We start from the raw sequence: 18,459 nt of genomic DNA, 5'->3' as shown, positions 1-18,459 counted from the left end.
TGAACAGGCTGGGGCTGTTTTCCCTGGAGCGTCGGAGGCTGAGGGGTGACCTTATAGAGGTTTACAAAATTATGAGGGGCAGTCTTTTCCCTGGGGTCGGGGAGTCCAGAACTAGAGGGCATAGGTTTGTGGTGAGAGGGGAAAGATATGTAAGAGACCTAAGGGGCAACGTTTTCATGCAGAGGGTGGTACGTGTATGGAATGAGCTGTTGAGAGGAAGTGGTGGAGGCTGGTACAATTGCAACATTTAAAAAGCATTTGGATGGGTATATGAATAGGAAGGGTTTTGAGGGATATGGGTCAGGTGCTGACAGGTGGGACTAGATTGGTTTGGGATGTCTGGTCGGCATGGACGGGTTGGACCGAAGGGTCTGTTTCCATGCTGTACATCTCTATGATTCTATGAACTCAGATATGTTTCCATTTGCCACCATGAAATAAACAGGCACCAAATCAAGACGGGTTATAATGCACAGCGCAGTTACTCCAATAATTTATATTTGAATTCTAGATATATGGCTCCACCTGAACTCAAAAAACCCATGATGAAATTCAAACACACTTTTAAAAAATATTATCCCAGTTTGCAATGACTGGATCTTGTAATTATGAAGCCAAAGAGTTAAATACACTGACTAATGTTGCAATGAATTATACTTATAAAGGGAAAATAAAAACTCACATAGCATCTCCCAGTCATAACATGTGCCATAATTCTCCAACACCTGATGTTCTTTGTGAAGTTCCTACCTGTTATGTCATTCCTCCCTCCACCAGGAGGTCCCATTGCCGAAATAAACAATACATTTATGATGGTCAGCTTTGATGTATCTTTCCGATCATACCAGTGACCATGATCTATCCACTGTCGAAGGAGCTCAATTGGAGGTTGGGCTCCATAGATTTCTTTTGCAGGCATATTAAGATCATCTAGAATTAACACATGAAATACTTGAGCTTTATAAAGAGAAAACAAAAACTCACAGAGCATCTCGCAACATGATTTGTAATACTTGATTGAGTGAGCCAGGGTATATGTTAGCTTTGAGGAGGTGTCAAGACAGTTTGACGACGGTCGAGCAGTAGATGTAGTATATATGGACTTCAGCAAGGCGTTTGATAAAATTCCCCATGGTAGGCTCATACATAAAGACAAGAAATATGGGATACAGGGAGATTTTGCTACCTGGATTCAGAATTGGCTGGCTGACAGAAGGCAGAGAGTGGTTGTAGATGGAAAGTATTCTGCTTGGAGGTCAGTGTTGAGTGGGATCCCGTAGGGGTCTGTTCTTGGGCCTCAGCTTTTTGTAGTTTTTATAAATTACTTGGATGAGGAGGTTGAGGGTGGGTTAGTAAATTTGCAGATGACACAAAGGTTGGAAGTGTTGTCGATAGTATAGAGAGCTACTGCAGCGCGACATAGACAGGATGCAGAGCTGGGCTGAGAAATGGCAGATGGAATTCAATCTGGATAAATGCAAATTGATACATTTTGGAAGGTCAAACTCAAATGCTGAATATAGGATTAAAGACAGGATTCTTGGCAGTGTGGAGGAACAGAGGGATCTGGGTGTGCAAGTACATAGATCCCTCAAAGTTGCCACCCAAGTGGATAGGGTTGTTAAGAAAGCATATGGTGTTTTGGCTTTCATTGACAGGGGGATCGAGTTTAAGAGCTGCGAGGTTTTGCTGCAGCTCTACAAGTCCCTGGTGAGACCACACTTGGAATATTGTGTTCAGTTCTGGTCACCCTACTATAGGAAAGATACAGAGACTTTGAAGAGGGTGCAAAGAAGGTTTACCAGGATGCTGCCTGGGCTTGCCTTATGAAGAAAGGTTGAATAAGCAGGAACTTTTCTCTATGGAGAGAAGGAGGAAGAGAGGAGACCTGATCGAGGTGTACAAAATAATGAGTGGAATAGATAGAGTCAATAGCCAGAGACTTTTCCCCAGGGCAGGATTGACTGGTATGAGGAGTCATAGTTTGAAGATATTAGGAGGAAAGTATAAAGGAGACATCAGAGGTTGGTTCTTTACGCAGAGAGTTGTGAACGCATGGAATGCATTGCCAGCTGTGGTGGTGGAAGCAGAGTCATTGGGGACATTTAAGCGACTGCTGGACATGCACATGGATAGCAGTGAGTTGAGGGGTGCGTAGGTTAAGTTACTATATTTTACATTAGGATTAAACCTCAGAAGGGCCTGTTCTGTGCTGTACTTTTCTTTTCTATGTTTACCAACAATGCACATTCCCTCACAGGTAAAGCTGATAGTTCTAGGAGAAAGTGAGGACTGCAGATGTTGGAGATCAGAGTTGAGAGTGTGTTGCTGGAAAAGCACAGCAGGTCAGGCAGCATCCGAGGAGCAGGAGAATTGACATTTCGGGCAAGAGCCCTTCACCAAGAAAAGCAAGAAAAATCCTGATGAAGGGCTCTTGCCCGAAACATCTATTCTCCTGCTCCTCGGATGCTGCCTGACCTGCTGTGATTTTCCAGCACCACACTCTCAAAGTCGATATTTGTACCAGACAATAGTGCTGCTCCCTCATTGGGGAGAGACGACTGCTGGTGGTTTAGAATCATAGAATTCTACAGTGCAGATAGAGGCCGTTCGGCCCATCATTTAACCACTGACCCTCAGAAGAACATCCTACTCAGACCCAACTTATCCACATAACCCCACATTTAAAATGGCCAATCCACTTAACATGCACATCTTTGGAGCACCCGGCAGAAACCCACACAGGTATAGGGAGAATGTGCAAACTCCACCAGCTGAGCTAACCAGCCCACTACTCTGTTGCAATGACACAGTGTCAGTCCATAGTTCCACTCCATTTATGGAGTTGGACTTAACCCATATGCTTCTAAACTGGGGGGGACAAAGTTCAACCAGCTGCTAACTAGGAGGGGGTGGTGGTGTTGTTACTGGACTGATAACGAAGAGGTCCAAGGTGATGTGGTTTCAAATCACATTGCCATGGTAGTTTGAGGAAGTTAAACACAATTATCCGGATTTGCTCCAGATTTCTCTTCTACAACCATTGCTACATTCCTGAGAACTGAACCTCCACTTGCCAATCCCCAGTTGTCCTTACCACCATCATCATCATCACCCTATGACCCTAACCACTGTTCTCCTAACCCTGGCCTGGGTGGCACAGTGACTCAGTGGTTAGCATAGTGCCAGAGACCCAGGTTCGATTACACCCTTGGGCAACTGTCTGTGTGGAATTTGCATATCCTGCCTGTGTCTGCGTGGGTTTGCTCTGGGTGCTCCAGTTTCCTCCCACAATCCAAATATGTGAAGGTTAGGTGGATTGGCCGTGGGAAAAGCAAAGTTATAGGATATTGGGGCGGGTTTGTGTTGGATGCTCCTCGGAAGGTCAGTGTGAACTAGATGGGCTGAATGGCCTGCTTCCACACTGTAGGGATTTTATGATTCTATGATCTCTCCACCAACCATATCACCCCACCATTCTGATCCCTCAACCCACCTTACTCGTCGATGCTGCTGAATGAACTATGATGGTGGCAAGGTGCTTCTGAAAATGAGCGGCCTTGCCTAGTCATTTCAATGACGTTATTAACTTTATTTAAATACATTTCAAATTTCCATTATTAAGTTGAAACACTGAATAGATTTTCGGTGAAGAAAACTCTTGACTGCACCCAACCTAGCTGAAATTTCAATCACTCACCTACAAAGACAATGGACTCCTTTCCCACGGGTGGGCCATAAACTCCTTTCCTCCTCCTGTCCAGTTTGGACATGATAATGTCTTGTGTTTGATTGGCTGATGATCTGGCCGAAAGGCTGATGCAGTTGGGAATGTATTGTTCTTTGGGCAGATGCATGAGAAAGCTGTTTGTGATGGCAGATTTACCTGTGCCGGTGGGTCCCAGCAACAGCAAAGGTATTTTGTGTGAGATATAAGTGTGTAAGAAAAAGGTCTGCCTGGCAGTTTCCATGGTAGGAATAATAAGATCTGAAACCTGGAAATCCAGAGAAATTAAGAGAGTAAACATCAAAAACATTGTAACTGTAAATATTTCTAATCAAACTGTCCAGATAGGTCAGGCCAAAGTGGAAAATATAACAATGCTCAAAGCCAGCTTGTGTCAGTGGACTTTACCATTGTATTATGTATATTAGCTTTCATCCTATCAATCAGTTAAGAATGCAAAATTATTCATATTCTGGCTTAGGCAGAACTGGAACCAAAGTCTCCTGGCTGAGAGGCAGGCACACGACCACTGTATCATAAAATCCCTAATTGATATTTCCTAATCAATCTGCTCAGATATGTTATTACATATTTCTGGAGCAGGTGGAATGTAGCCAGGCTCCCTGGCCCAGAGGTAGAGACACTACCATTGTGCCAGCAAAACAACATCTTACAACTATGTTATATCCAGACGTGCTCTTACACACAACTGAAGGTTATTTTCCAGTTGCCAAATCCCAGTTACAGCTGTATATTTTCTTATCAGGCCTATTCAGAGATGTTATTACCCACCGCTAGAGCTGGTGGGATTTGAACGCTGGGCTCTAGGTTCAGAGGTAGGGACACATCCACTGCATCACAAGACGGGCTCCATATTTCAGCAATAATTTTTTAAAAACTTAACCTATTTTTCCTAATCAACCTATTCAGCGACACATCTGCACACCTCTGGAGTATGTGAGACTTGAACCCAGGCCTCTCAGTGCAGGGGTAGGAACTGTATTACTGAGATGCAAGACTGCCCCTCATGTTACAATGATATCCAGCATCCTTGAAGTGATTGCACCTATTTTATTTGAACAAAAGCGGGTGGGGGAAGGTGTCAGGAGTTCCTCGGTGCACCCTCTAAGGCAGCATGTCAATCAGTCAGAATTGGCTTGTAAACCAATCAGCATCCTTTTCCCATGCAGTAAAAATTGTTGCTTCCTTTGAAATTTGACACTCTTGCATCTATCCTAACAAATGTAAAATTCGATGACATATCTCTTTCTTCAATACTCAGGTTCTTTATTATGAATGACTATTTATATTCTAATTAGGGGAGGTTTCACTCTTTAGATTAGATTACTTACAGTATGAAAACAGACCTTTCGGCTCAACAAGTCCACACCGATCCGCCGAAGCGCAACCCACCCAGACCCATTCCCCTACACTTACCCCTTTGCCTAACACTACGGGCAATTTAGCATGGTCAATTCACCTAACTTGAACATTTTTGGACTGTCCGAGGAAACCGGAGCACCCGGAGGAAACCCACGCAGACACGGGGAGAATGTGCAAACTCCACACAGTGAGTCACTTGAGGTGGGAATCGAACCCGGGTCTCTGGCGCCGTGAGGCAGCAGTGCTAACTGCTGTGCCACCATACCGCCCACTCATTCAAATCCAATAAACCTTTTAATGATTATAACTTGATATATTTAATTTCGAGAATATGTTAAATAAAGGAAGCTTGGGGATTTAAAATGTTGATAATAACAATAAAGATGGCCAAAGCTCACAAAGCTCTGACAATGAATCAGGCTAGCTGGCCCAACCTTTGTTCCATTTACAAGATCCCACTGCAATCTCTTAAATGCATTCAAACCAAATTGTTCCACTTTATGAATCATAACAGATGCATTTAATAATATTTCTCAAAACTGAAGAATACAGAGCTGTCAATGATTGGTGGGATGTGAGCCAAATGCAAGCAAATGGGACTAGATAAGTTTGGCAAATCTGGACGGCATGTACGAGTTGGACCGAAGGGTCTATTTCCATGCTGTACAATGCTGGCTGTGAGATAAGAAGAGTGGTGAATCTTTGAAGCTTAGTCATTAAATATATCCAAGACTGAGATTGAGAGACATCTAGATATGGGGAAAGTGTGGGAAAATGCCACTGAGGTAGAAGATCAGCCATGATCTAGCTGAATAATGAAACAGCCCCGAGGGGCTGAATGGCCTGCTGTAATTTCCTATGTTCATCTGTGGGGGTCAATATCAACCACACTTTGAACCTGTAAAAAAATGTTATTAAGGTCAGATGTGTCTATCTTTAAAATTTGGATTACAAGCAAAGTATAAATTTGGTGCAAAAATGTACCAGAGATAAGTTCTATTCATTTTCTGCTTGGGTATAAAGAGTAGTATCAGACTAAAGAAATTAATCTTATAACACTGGAGACCAACATTAAGTGCAATGTTGATCTGAACCTAGAAAACGATGGTCATTAAATACAGGCATCTGACGTGGAATGTCCCAAGTGAACAAGGCAGGCTGACCTTAGCACCAGCAGGAATGTCTTGGTCTTTTGTGATGTAATCAGTCCACACTGTCCACTGGCCACTACCTGTCTTTTTGAAATAATAATCGTAGACGCTTCCTATATGAAGACCAGGAAAAGAAAGCACATTAATCTCTCCGCCACGTTCTTAGGCAAAAGGATTTCTGCATTTTATAAATTTTACATTCCAACCTCTCTCTGGGAATATATTGTTTTTTGTAAGTTTGACACTCTTTGGACGGGGGTTATGATCATCCATTCCCAAAATCAAATTGCGGAAGAAAACATCAAATTTCTTGCGGCTTTCTCCATTGATTGTGGCACCTACAGCCCACACGGTGGCGAAGAGGAATAGACCTTGCAGCCACAGGGTGATTTGCTGGCTTGACATTTCTTCGTTGTCCTCTTGTCCTGACTGTGCTATTTCATCTGCAGGTTGGAAAATGACAAACCAATTGTTACTGACACAATTCTCCATTGTCTTTCCCAGTACAGGGAGGATGAATATGTGAATGACGGTTGATTGATTGATAGACCTAATGCCATGTGTACTGAAGTATTTATACATAAGGATATAAGTCAAAAGTCAAAAATCAAAAATGTACATCATTGTTCTCCTTTTCTGATGCTAGCCCAGAATAAAAAAGTGATTGGAGTTTTTAACAAAACATGATGTGACACTGTGTGATAAAACAACAGTTAGCAATAAAACAATTTCCTCCCAAGTTTTAACAGTTCTAGGAACTTACACTTTCTTAACCAATCTGTTCAGAGATGTTATGACACACCTCTGGAGCTGGTGGGACTTAAACCTAGGTCCCCAGCTCAGGGGTAGGGACACTACCACCGCACCACAAGAGCCCCCAGCCTGACAAATTGGTCAGTCCTTCAGTGACTAACTTAATTAGTTCTAAGACAACAGCATTGCCAAATAAGTCAAAATGCAGTTGACCCAGAAATTTGTTTTCCTTATTCTTTTGTGTGACATGAGCATCTGTGGTGTAAAATTCCAAGCAGTGGAATGTGGTGAAACGGTTAAAAATTATGTCCCAATACATGTGTGAATCTAACCTGAATGGAGGTGTTGCTTAGTCCCGTGTGAATCTTATTACACACCTCCCCGTGTGAATCTTCTTATCTGTATGTAACCAGAATGGAATGTGTTTTTTAGCCTTGCTCTGCTGTTCACATGAATGTTTATATCTGGAAAAGAGTATATCAGCTGGAAAAGTCTCCAGTTCGGTGAGTCTGCTCCGGGGTTACGTTTAACCGCCGAGCGTGGGTTGTTGGCAACCGCTCTACGAGAACTGACGGCTCCCAGTTCCGGTAACATGTAGAGTGAGTATAAGCCAGACCCGTTGTGGCGACGCTGCGGGGAATAAAATGCCCATATTCTAGCAGACTCGCCTCTTGGTCGTTTGTTCTGTGTCAGACTACTCTCCTACGAACCTGACCTTGAGAATTTTTTTTTAAAACAGCATCACTTCCAAGATAAACATGACATTTAGATAAGTACATAAATTAGAAAGGTTTGGAGGGATATGGGCCAGGACCGGGCAGGTGGGACGAATTTAGTTTGGCATTATGTTCGGCATGGACTGGTTGCACTGAAGGGTCAGTGGCGGTATTGTAAGACTCTATGACTCTATGTATTGCCATCCCTAAATGCCATTAAACGCAGTGGCAATTGCAGATGCCCAGTTAAGAGCCAAACTCTTGGGGCTCTTGTGGTGTAGTGATAATGTCCCAACCTCTAGGCTAGGAGGCCTGGGTTTGAGCTCTTCCTGCTCCAGAGATGTGTCTGAACAGTTTGATTAGAAAATCAAAGCTGGATTCTGGTCATTTATGACTTATTTTAGGGGAGATAATCTGCTATCCTCACCATATGTCTGACTCTACAGAAAAATGGTGATCTTTTTTAAAAAAAGAATTTATAACCTAAATTTTTTTTAAAAAGATCACCATTTTTCTGTAGAGTCAGACATATGGTGAGGATGGCAGATTATTTTTCCTAAAAGAATTAATGAACAAAATTGCTGCCATGCTGACCATTACCAATATTATATCCCAGATAATTTAATTCCACTATCTGCCATGGTGGGATTTGAAACCATGCCTCAGTGCATTAGCCTGGACTTCTTTGTCCAGCAGAATTACTGTTCCACCACTAAGAACCCTTTAGCAACAGGGTAGAAAGATCTACAATTCAAGTTGAACACTCACCCATTAGACAAGAATAAAGCCTCATCATAGTGTAGGCCAAGTGCATTGGAGAAGTTTGCACAAAGAACTTGCAGTGCAGCCGAGTAAAATCCAAACAAGGCTGAATGAGCCAGTGGAACATGTCATTGATCTGAAAGCGAAGTATTAGGTGATTTATTTGAAACATCTTTGCATGAGAATTTCTAGAATCTTGAAAATAACTCGTCAAGGTTTTTTAAAAACTTATTCATAGCACAACAGTGTCATTGGCTGGGCCAACATTCATTGCCTGATCCTAAATGCCCAGAGGGCAGCCACGAGGCAATCACATTGATGTGAGCCTGGAGTCACATGGGCAATAAATGCTGACCTTGCCAGTTATGCCCAGATCCCTTGAAAGAATTTTTTGTTTTAAATTGTCAGCACTAGAGCAATTTGGAGCTCATTGGGGCAATGGTTGCCTAGACAACGAAAGTACAGGAATACTGTGGGGTAAATCCCAAGATCCAAGTAGGCATATCTCAGCAAGGCCAGGATTTTGCCCATTTGAAATATGATCAAATTAGCACCAATACAAATAAAATAGGTAAGTCTATCCCTGAACAGTTTAGGTTTAGATGATGGGAACTGGACATGCGCTGTCAGTGATCACTGACATTTAGTATTTAATACTTAAATTTCATAGAATCATAGAATTGTTGCAGCACAGAAGGAAGCTATTTGGCCCAACATGCATTTCTCTTGCTGTCTGAAGGAACAGTTAATCTAGTGCCACTCCCCTAATTTCTCCCTGTAGACCAAAAATTCTTTTTCCTCCAAATAATTATGCAATTCCCCTTTGAAAGCCACAACACAACCTGCCTCCAACATACTCTCAGACAATACAGATCCTAACTACTTACTACATAACATGCTTTTCCTCAATTTGCCAATGCTTCTTGTGCCAATTGCCTTAAATCTGTGCCCCTAGGATTTCGGTCCTTCCACCAATGGGTACAGTTTCTCTCCATCTGTCTCTGTCCAAGTCCTTTATGATTTTGAACACCTTAATCAAATCTCCTCTAGGCCTTCTCATCGCCAAGAAAAGCAACCTCAGAATCTCTCAACTATCCATGTGAATGAAATTTCTCATTCTTGGAATCATTCTCATCTGCACCCTCTCTAAAGCCTACACAAGCCATCATAAAAAGGAGTGCTCAGAACTAAACACAATACTCCAGTTGAGGCAGAAGCAGTGTTTTATACAAGTTAAACAAGGGCTCCTTGCTTTTGAACTTCATGCCCTTATTGATAAAGCTCAGGATCCCATATGCTTTATGAATTGCTCTCTCAACCTATTATGCCACCTTCAATAGCTTATGTAAATATATCTGAGCTGAAAATGTGTTGCTGGAAAAGCGCAGCAGGTCAGGCAGCATCCAGGGAACAGGAGAATCGACGTTTCGGGCATAAGCCCTTCTTCAGGAATGAGGAAAGTGTGTCCAGCAGGCTAAGATAAAAGGTAGGGAGGAGGGACTTGGGGGAGGGGCGTGGAAATGCGATGTGGAAAGAGGTCAAGGTGAGGGTGATAGGTCAGACTGGAGTGGGGGCGGAGAGGTCAGGAAGAAGATTGCAGGTTAGGAAGGCGGTGCTGAATTCGATGGATTAGACTGAGACAAGGTGGGGGGAGGGGAAATACCTTGTCTCAGTCAAATCCATCGAACTCAAGGATGCAATAGATGGTATGTGTGGAGGTACAGGTGAATCTGTGGCGGATATGGAAGTTTCCTTTGGTGCCTTGGAGGGAGGTGAGGGGGGAGGTGTGGGCGCAAGTCTTGCACCTCCTGCGGTTGCAGGGGAAGGTGACGGGAGTGGAGGTTGGGTTGGTGGGGGGTGTGGATCTGACGAGGGAGTCACGGAGGGAGTGGTCTTTACGGAATGCTGATAGGGGAGGGGAGGGAAATATATCCTTGGTGGTGGGGTCTGTTTGGAGGTTTCCTATGTAAATATATCCCCAGGTTCATCTGCTCCAGCAGACCCTTTAGAACTGCATCTTTTTTTAATTGTCTCCCCTCATTCTTCCAACCAAAATGAATCATTTCACATATATCGGCATTACATTTCATCAGTCACTTGCCTGCTCACCACCAGCCTGTTCATGTTCTTCTTATGTTCTACATTGTTCTCCTCACGGTTCACAATGACTCTGAGTTTTGTGTCATCCGCACACTTTGAAATGGTATCCTATGTACTATGGTCTAGTTGTACATGAACAGAATCTATAGGTTCATAGGTAGATTCATACTAATGGAATTTCACATGTAGACTACCTAGATTATAACCGATTTCACAGTGGAGGGCAAACTTTGGTATTGAACTTTGCAATTGGACCTTGGACTTAGATGTATCATGTGACTGTGTTGAAAAATACTGAGATGTTTAGGCCATAGTTAGAAGTTAGGCCACCAATCAGCAATGATGTCATTGAATGGCAGAACTGACTGAAGGGCCTGAATGTGTGTCCTATGTTCTTATTTCCAAAAAAGTGGAGAATTCAAATGTGAGAAACGTTCACCATATAAGAATGTCATATAATATGGAAGAGATTTCCAAGGTTCAGTGTTGCCCACTTACTTCACGTGGTGCTACTGTCAACAACTTTGAATAATAACTCTGACAAGTTCTAGTCACAGCAAACATAGGGCTTCCCAAAGTGGAGGTCAGGAATTTGAGCTGAGATTTTGAGGTAGTGAGCTCCAAGGCAATGATGTCTCCATAAGACCATAAGACATAGGAGTGGAAGTAAAGCCATTTGGCCCATTGAGTCCACTCTGCCATTCAATCATGGCTAATGGGCATTTCAAAGCCACTGACCCGCACTGTCTCCGTAATCCTTAATTCCTTGTAAGATCAAGAATTTATCGATCTCTGCCTCGGAGACATTTAATGTTGCGGCCTCCACTGCGCAATGAATTCCACATGCCCACTACTCTCTGGCTGAATAAATGTCTCCTCATTTCCCTTCTACATTGACCCCCCTCCCCAATTCTAAGGCTTTGCCCTAATATCCCCATCTAATGGATACAAATTCCCAGCGTCCACCCTTTCTAAGCCATGCATTCTCATGTATTGAAAACCTAACACCACCCTGGCTTGCTCTCCCAATCCTAGAGCTCACCGGGGTGGTTTTGGGTTGGGTGGGGGGGGGGGGGGGGGCGGGGGGGAGGGGGGTGTGGGCTGCACACCTCAATAATGTGGACACAGAAGAAAAATGTTTGCCAAGCACTGATTTCCAACTAAAGTTAAATATTTTAAAATATGGGGTTACCAGTTCTTTGTGCTCAGCGGTGACAGTGACTGGCAGGGTATCCATGTAAGAATCTTTCAGTGGTGTCCAGCCCAGCTGATGGGGCTCCAGGTAAATCATACCACATCTGGTCAAAGAGGAAATAAGTTAACACTTGCCCACAATAGCTGCATCCTGTGCCAATCACTGGTATTATGGACCAGACCAGACACCCTCAATATATTTTAAGAAGGTAGCCTAGACCTAACGTTTTCTTATTTTAAAGACAGATGTGAAGTGCCGTGTTCCAGATCCAATGTGATTGGTCAAACTACTCGACATTAAGCAAAACCCAATTTATTTAAACGGTATGTTTATTTAAACAAAAGAAAGAGGAATTTAAAATAATTATTGGAAACTTAGCCAACAAGTCCACACCTCCGAAGAGCAACCCACCCTACATTTACCCCTTCACCTAACACTACAGGCAATTTAGCATGGCCAATTCACCTGACCTGAACATTTTTGGACTGTGGGAGGAAACCGGAGCACCCGGAAGAAACCCACGCAGACTGGGGGAGAATGTGCAAACTCCACACAGACAGTTGCCTGAGGCAGGAATTAAACCCGGGTCTCTGGCGCTGTCAGGCAGCAGTGCTAACCACTGTGCCACCATGCTGCCCATACAGTACCTTTTACTAATTAACTGTTCCTATATAGAAATATCCCATAATTACATCCCTTGGGGAAAAGGCAAATTCAGACACAGATTCTAACATGCAGTTCTCCAATCCAAAAGGAAAAGAAATGTCAAGAGAAGAATCAGAGAGTGTAGAGCCAGTAGACATTCACTGAAGCTTCCAACTCTTTTGAGATCCCAAAGGCTTCTACTTAAAACTAAACTTAAAAACAAAAAACAGTCTAGAAAGCCTGGTCTGTGAGGGTTGGCCACACCCAGGCTGCTTCCATTAGAGTCATAGAGTCATAGAGATGGACAGCACGGAAATAGGAAACCCTCCTGTCCAACTCGTCCATGCTGACCAGATATCCCAATCCAATCTAGTCCCACCTGCCAGCACCCGGCCCATATCCTCCCAAACCATTCCTTGTTCCAAATTTAAAAGAAAAACCTAGGGCCTCACAAATTGCTTACTTTCTTCGAGATATTTCTGCACCTCTGCCTTACAACCTCACTTCAAAATAAAACAGTACACTTTCAAAGTGTCAGTACTATCACACTGATCATCTCTCAGTTGATCATTACCTGCTGACAGTCGCTGGGGAAGCCTGTTCCAAATCTGCCGGCTCAAATATTAAATTCATTTTGGAGCTCATTTGAATAATTTCACCGCTCATCAAACACAACTGGAAGATAAATGACATGTAAACAATGGTGAGTGTCACACAGCGCGGGCAACGATTACACAATGGGACTAAATAACAAAGACTTCCTGCACCATTGACAAGCAAGTCTTTCTACTGTTCTTCCAATTAGAAAATTGAACATGACCTCAACACTGATGCTTTCTAACCATCAAAACTTTTTAAAAACTCAAACGCTAAAATGCATTGTCTCTTCATGTTGAATCATTCAGTGTTACACTCTGAGGAATATATCCCGAACTAGGATTTTTGTCTAATGCTGTTGATGAGCTGACTTGCAGAAAATATATAACACCCTTTCACCTTCCTGCCTTTTCTTTGAGGATGCTGCAGAAAACTACTAAGGATATTGACAAATAGTGTGTATGAAATAAGCAGCAATTTAATCACTGTACCCTTATGTTTCTGAACACCACAGAAATAACATCAAGGTAGAAATATTTCAGCAAAATATGAAGTAATTGGCATTAATGATTCAATTCTTTAGCATCTGTAATGTGGGTCACTCCAGCACTGCTGCATTGGTAGGAGGTACAAGATGCTCCATTGGTTATTGACTTCTATTGGAAACTCAATGGACATTGACTTTTACTAACTGACTTTTAAATGTGTGTTTGTAGCAGAGAACTAATCAGGTTCAGAGATCCCATTATGATTCGTCCAGTCTCTCACCAGAGGTTTGACAGTAGACCCAAGATCCAGAGATTGTGGCGTTTCTTCAGGCAGTTCTGCCAGTGCCCTAGTAAAGTAGCAGCTGGAAACCAGAAAATGGTGCATCAATGTCTTTAGGTAGCTACAGTGCTCCCAATTTACAGAAAAGAAAAATCAACCACAATGTCTCATTTCAGAATGAAGAAATAAACTTGGTTCTCCAACCCACTATTCAAAGCAGACCTGAGGGGCCCCAGAACATAGGATCAGCTCGAGAAGTTAGATTTTTTGCAGAACACTGGTAAGTCACTTAACAGTTTGGCCATGTAACAACTCACAAACATTGTATCTTCCATTTCTCTCATAGGGAAGAGCCTGCAAATATTCTAGTGTCAAAATTAAAGGGCCTTATTTTGGATGAGATAGTAACAGTTACAGACCAAGATTTCCAGTATTAACTTGGACACAATGGTAGCATATCCACAGGTGCTGTGTTTCCACAGCACTTCCTGTTTTTAAAAGAGTACTTTTATTAAATAGTAACACGCACTGTGCTGAGCTGCTAGATGTTTAGCAAAGTAGTACAGATGTGCTATGAGAAGGCAACAAGCAAGTGAAATTCAGTGTTTGCTGTTGGGATGCTTTATCTCCTTAATTTAGAATGAAGGAATAAAGTCATTTTAGCAACATCAAGCAATCACCTGAACACAGACAGTCAAGTATAACTAGGAGACAGTGAGGTCTGCAGATGCTGGAGATCACACTTGAGAGTATATTGCTGGAAAAGCACAGCAGGTCAGGCAGCATCCAAGATTCCTGATGAAGGGTTCCGGCCTGAAATGTCGATTTTCTTGCTCCTCAGATGCTGCCTGACCTGCTGTGCTTTTCCACCAACACACTCTCAAGTCAAGTATAACTGATGAGCTATGTTGAACTGTAGAAGAGTAACTACTAGTTTAAGATACAGTGTACCTGTTCAAATAAAGAATTTCTGTACCCGAACCCAAACCCATAGCAGTGAGTATTGCTTAGCTGTTCAAGGGAAGAGATGTGGAGTAGGTTGGTGAAAATCCAAGAGAGACCTAGTGTTTCTCTTGGATACATATTCTGTGTTTTTTGAAGTTAAATGAGATAAAGTTCATGATAGGTGCAGAGCTGTCACTCCATTATTAACCAACAGGTCCAGTCTGGGTTCAAATCCTGCTGGCAGAATTTGAGTTCAATGGTTAAGTCTTGAGTTATAAAGCTAGTCTGAGTAATAGTAACTATGGCAACAGAGGGTGAATAGTCTGCGGAATTCTTCCTCGCAGAGAGACGTTGAGACTGGCTTGTTAGGTATAATCAAGGCTGAGATGGATAGATTTCTAATTAAGGCTCGTTAAGATAGTGCAGAAAAGTGGGGTTTAGGATTATCAGATCTCATTGAATGGAGCAGACAATGGGCTGGATGGCCTACTTCCGCTCCTGCGTTTTATAGTCTTGTTAACAATCATCAGTTGCTGCAAAAAAAATCATTTACAAATGTCCTTTTAGGAAGGAAATCTTTTGTCCAACATGTGAGTCCAGACCCACAGCACCCTTAGTTACCATCTGAAGTGTGCTAACAAGCACTTCCAGGTCAACTAGGGATGGGCATCAAAACATGTCCTTGCCAATAATACCCACATCTGAAATAAAGTTAAAAAGGATTCTCCAGATGCTCAGTCACACATTGATTCTTCATCATCCTTGGCTTTCTGAGGCAGACAAATTTGATGTTGGTTATTGTTTTTGTTTAGTGTCCATTGAGTTTCCAATAGAAGTCAATAACTAATGGAACATCGTGTACCTCCTGCCAATACGGCAGTGCTGGAGTGACCCACATTCCACAAAATAATAAAGAAAAACACCAAACTAAACAATTGCAGGCATAAATGGCCAAGTCATAATTCAATAGAACAAGACTATACCACGGGTTTTTAAAAGTGCTATGAGAGGAACTATTAAAAATCAGTTAATCTATTCATATAGCAATGCACAATGTCTACACTAAAACAGGGGAACTGGCAGTAACAATATATTGTAATAAGCCAAGTATGGGAGGGTTTGCTGAGCCTGGTCAGTGTGGTAATCAAATTGTGAAGGTATAACATCTTCAGAAAAAATAGAATGGAGATGTAGTAGCTGTGCTTATTAAGGCTGACATAAAGGTGACAGAAAAGGGTGATAGAGTCACCAGTAAGACAGAAATATAATCCATGTGAATTGAAATAAAAAATAAAGTCAGAAGTCATATGACATCAGGTTATAGTCCAACAGGTTTATGTGAAATCACAAGCTTTCGGAGCTCTGTTCCTCGAAGAAGCAGCACTCCAAAAGCTTATGATTTCAAACAAACCTGTCAGACTATAACTTGGTGTCATGTGATTTCTGACTTTGTCCACCCCAGTCCAACACCGGCACCTCCACATCAGAGATACAAGACAATCAAGGATCAACCCATTGATAGCAGCAGTGTACAGGCTAACCACTGAGGCAGACAGGGGAGAAAGGAACGTTCTTAAAATTAAGGAAATGAGTAAAAGCAAAATTGAATAAAATTCATGGTGGTTTCAGCTGCTTAAAAATTGATTGGCCAGAAGAGAAAGACTAAGGTCATAAGTGAACTCAGTTCCCACAATGAATATTGGGACTCCTTCCTAAGCCAGTCTACAAGAACCCAACAATTCACTACTGGTTTGAATAATAGTGAATGAATGAAAGCTGATTTTGCAGGGCTCAGAATGGAGCTTGGGAAAATAAATTGAATAAAAGTATTGACAAAAAAGGGCTTCGGTATCTGTGCAATTGTGTGTGATATCTTCCCAGATATTTCATACTTTTCAAAAACACCTGCACTTACTTTCTTGTTGTCATCCAACACTGTGTTCATGTTTTCAATCCAAACAGCATCAACAGGTCCATCAAATACAATCCACTTCCTTGTGTTGGTGGCAGATGTTGCATGTGCACGGAAGGTTGTAGCGAGGATCCCATCTGTCCACTCATGGCTTACAGGATCAAAGCAACCATACAGCTGGCCCATGGTTATAGCCTTCGGGTTGATTATAGCATATTCTACAGCAAACTCATTCATCAGTTGAGCTTAAAAATGAAACAAATGACACCAGTAAGAACAGAACTGAAGTTGTGATTTGCATTTTTGTAATTCAACACTTACCATGAAGAATTGAATATATTTATGTGTGTATGTATATCTCTCCATCTCAGCTGAAATGAAACTAATTACCCAGCAGGGCAATTTACATATTAAACTCAAAATAGTCTTTACGACACCTGACGCAAATAGATCTGGCAGAGGCTTTGAGAGGTTGGCAAGTAAGAGGTGTTCAGAGGGAGTAGTGAATATTACAAGCAGAGTTATCAATGCAGCCCAATATACAAACTAAGCAGTCTGTCTCAGGCAGATAGCCTGCTCTCTGATTTAGCTGCCAACCTGAAAACTGTAATTTGTTACACACACTGCTGATAGAATTCAGTCCACAGTGACTGAAGAGAGAATGACATTTGGTTCATTCAGTCTGCACAAGTATTTTTATTCACCTAGTACTCCCTTACCTGCTCCGACAATACCACGGCATCTCCTAGATTGTGCCTAAGTGCCTTTACATCCCTAACTCAAATCTACTTGAGTCTACACAAATACTGTACCAAGCTGTATGTTGAAACCACCCAGCCTTGAAATTACTTTATAAATACACAGTTAACAGCCCATGCTGCTATTGTCACCTCTTTGAAGCCAAAATTAATTCCAATTCTCCACAACCCTGTATGTTTCTCTGCCTTTAATACTTATATATTTTTCCTTTAAAAATACCTGTATCTGCTCAAATTGTGCCCCATTGGAAGATACTCTCTGTTCCAATAACACTCAATATATATAACATTCCCCATGCCTCTGTCACATTGCAACACTCACACAAATATATCTGTCTGAATTTCCATTACGTTAACAGAAGCTGTAGCCAATTTACTTTAATAGACTAACAACTCCACAAAAACGACAGGTTTGAACCAACACATTATATAACAACTCCAAGGCATTAAAGAAAATTCCATCCCCAGATCAGTAAGGTGAACAAGGACTAACCTAACAATAATGCATCACCACAATATACAAGGTTTATTCGTTACATGAAAATTGCTGTTACATTATTGCAAATACTTTGGTGCCATATTTAACAATAGGAATACCATGAAATCTCAAAATTGATTTAATATAGAATGCATTACCATCTGTAAAGCCCCTATATACTCGTACAAACCTATCCACCACCTCTGTATAACTCATGGAATACAGGCAGAACTAGCCAATTGAATACAGAACTGCTGCAAGGTAGAAGACAGAGGGTGGTGGTGGAGAGTTGTTTTTCAGACTAGAGGTCTGTGACCAGTGGAGTGCCACAAGGATCGGTGCTGGGCCCTCTACTTTTTGTCATTTATATAAATGATTTGGATGCGAGCATAAGAGATATAGTTAGTAAGTTTGCAGATGACACCAAAATTGGAGGTATAGTGGACAGCGAAGAGGGTTACCTCAGATTACAACAGGATCAGGACCAGATGGGCCAATGGGCTGAGAAATGGCAGATGGAGTTTAATTCAGATAAATGCGAGGTGCTGCATTTTGGGAAAGCAAATCTT

General features: G+C 42.0%; 1 protein-coding gene across 1 annotated transcript in view; it reads right to left on the bottom strand.

Moving 5' to 3' along the window:
- The window catches only part of dnah3 (dynein axonemal heavy chain 3), a 191,003-nt gene that overhangs the window by 53,671 nt on the left and 118,873 nt on the right, over positions 1-18,459 (bottom strand). The window contains exons 35-42 of the mRNA XM_043712084.1: positions 16,658-16,899; positions 13,007-13,107; positions 11,785-11,890; positions 8,499-8,628; positions 6,468-6,704; positions 6,274-6,374; positions 3,701-3,995; positions 751-930 (exon numbers count right to left, since the gene is read on the bottom strand). Of these exons, the coding sequence (XP_043568019.1) occupies positions 751-930; positions 3,701-3,995; positions 6,274-6,374; positions 6,468-6,704; positions 8,499-8,628; positions 11,785-11,890; positions 13,007-13,107; positions 16,658-16,899 (1,392 nt within the window). The remainder of the gene's footprint in view (positions 1-750; positions 931-3,700; positions 3,996-6,273; positions 6,375-6,467; positions 6,705-8,498; positions 8,629-11,784; positions 11,891-13,006; positions 13,108-16,657; positions 16,900-18,459) is intronic.

This window comes from Chiloscyllium plagiosum, chromosome 21, assembly GCF_004010195.1.
Source record: "Chiloscyllium plagiosum isolate BGI_BamShark_2017 chromosome 21, ASM401019v2, whole genome shotgun sequence".
Lineage (NCBI taxonomy): Eukaryota > Metazoa > Chordata > Chondrichthyes > Orectolobiformes > Hemiscylliidae > Chiloscyllium > Chiloscyllium plagiosum.
The sequence above is the reverse complement of the archived record's forward strand: the minus strand, read 5'-3'. Positions and strand labels throughout refer to the sequence as shown.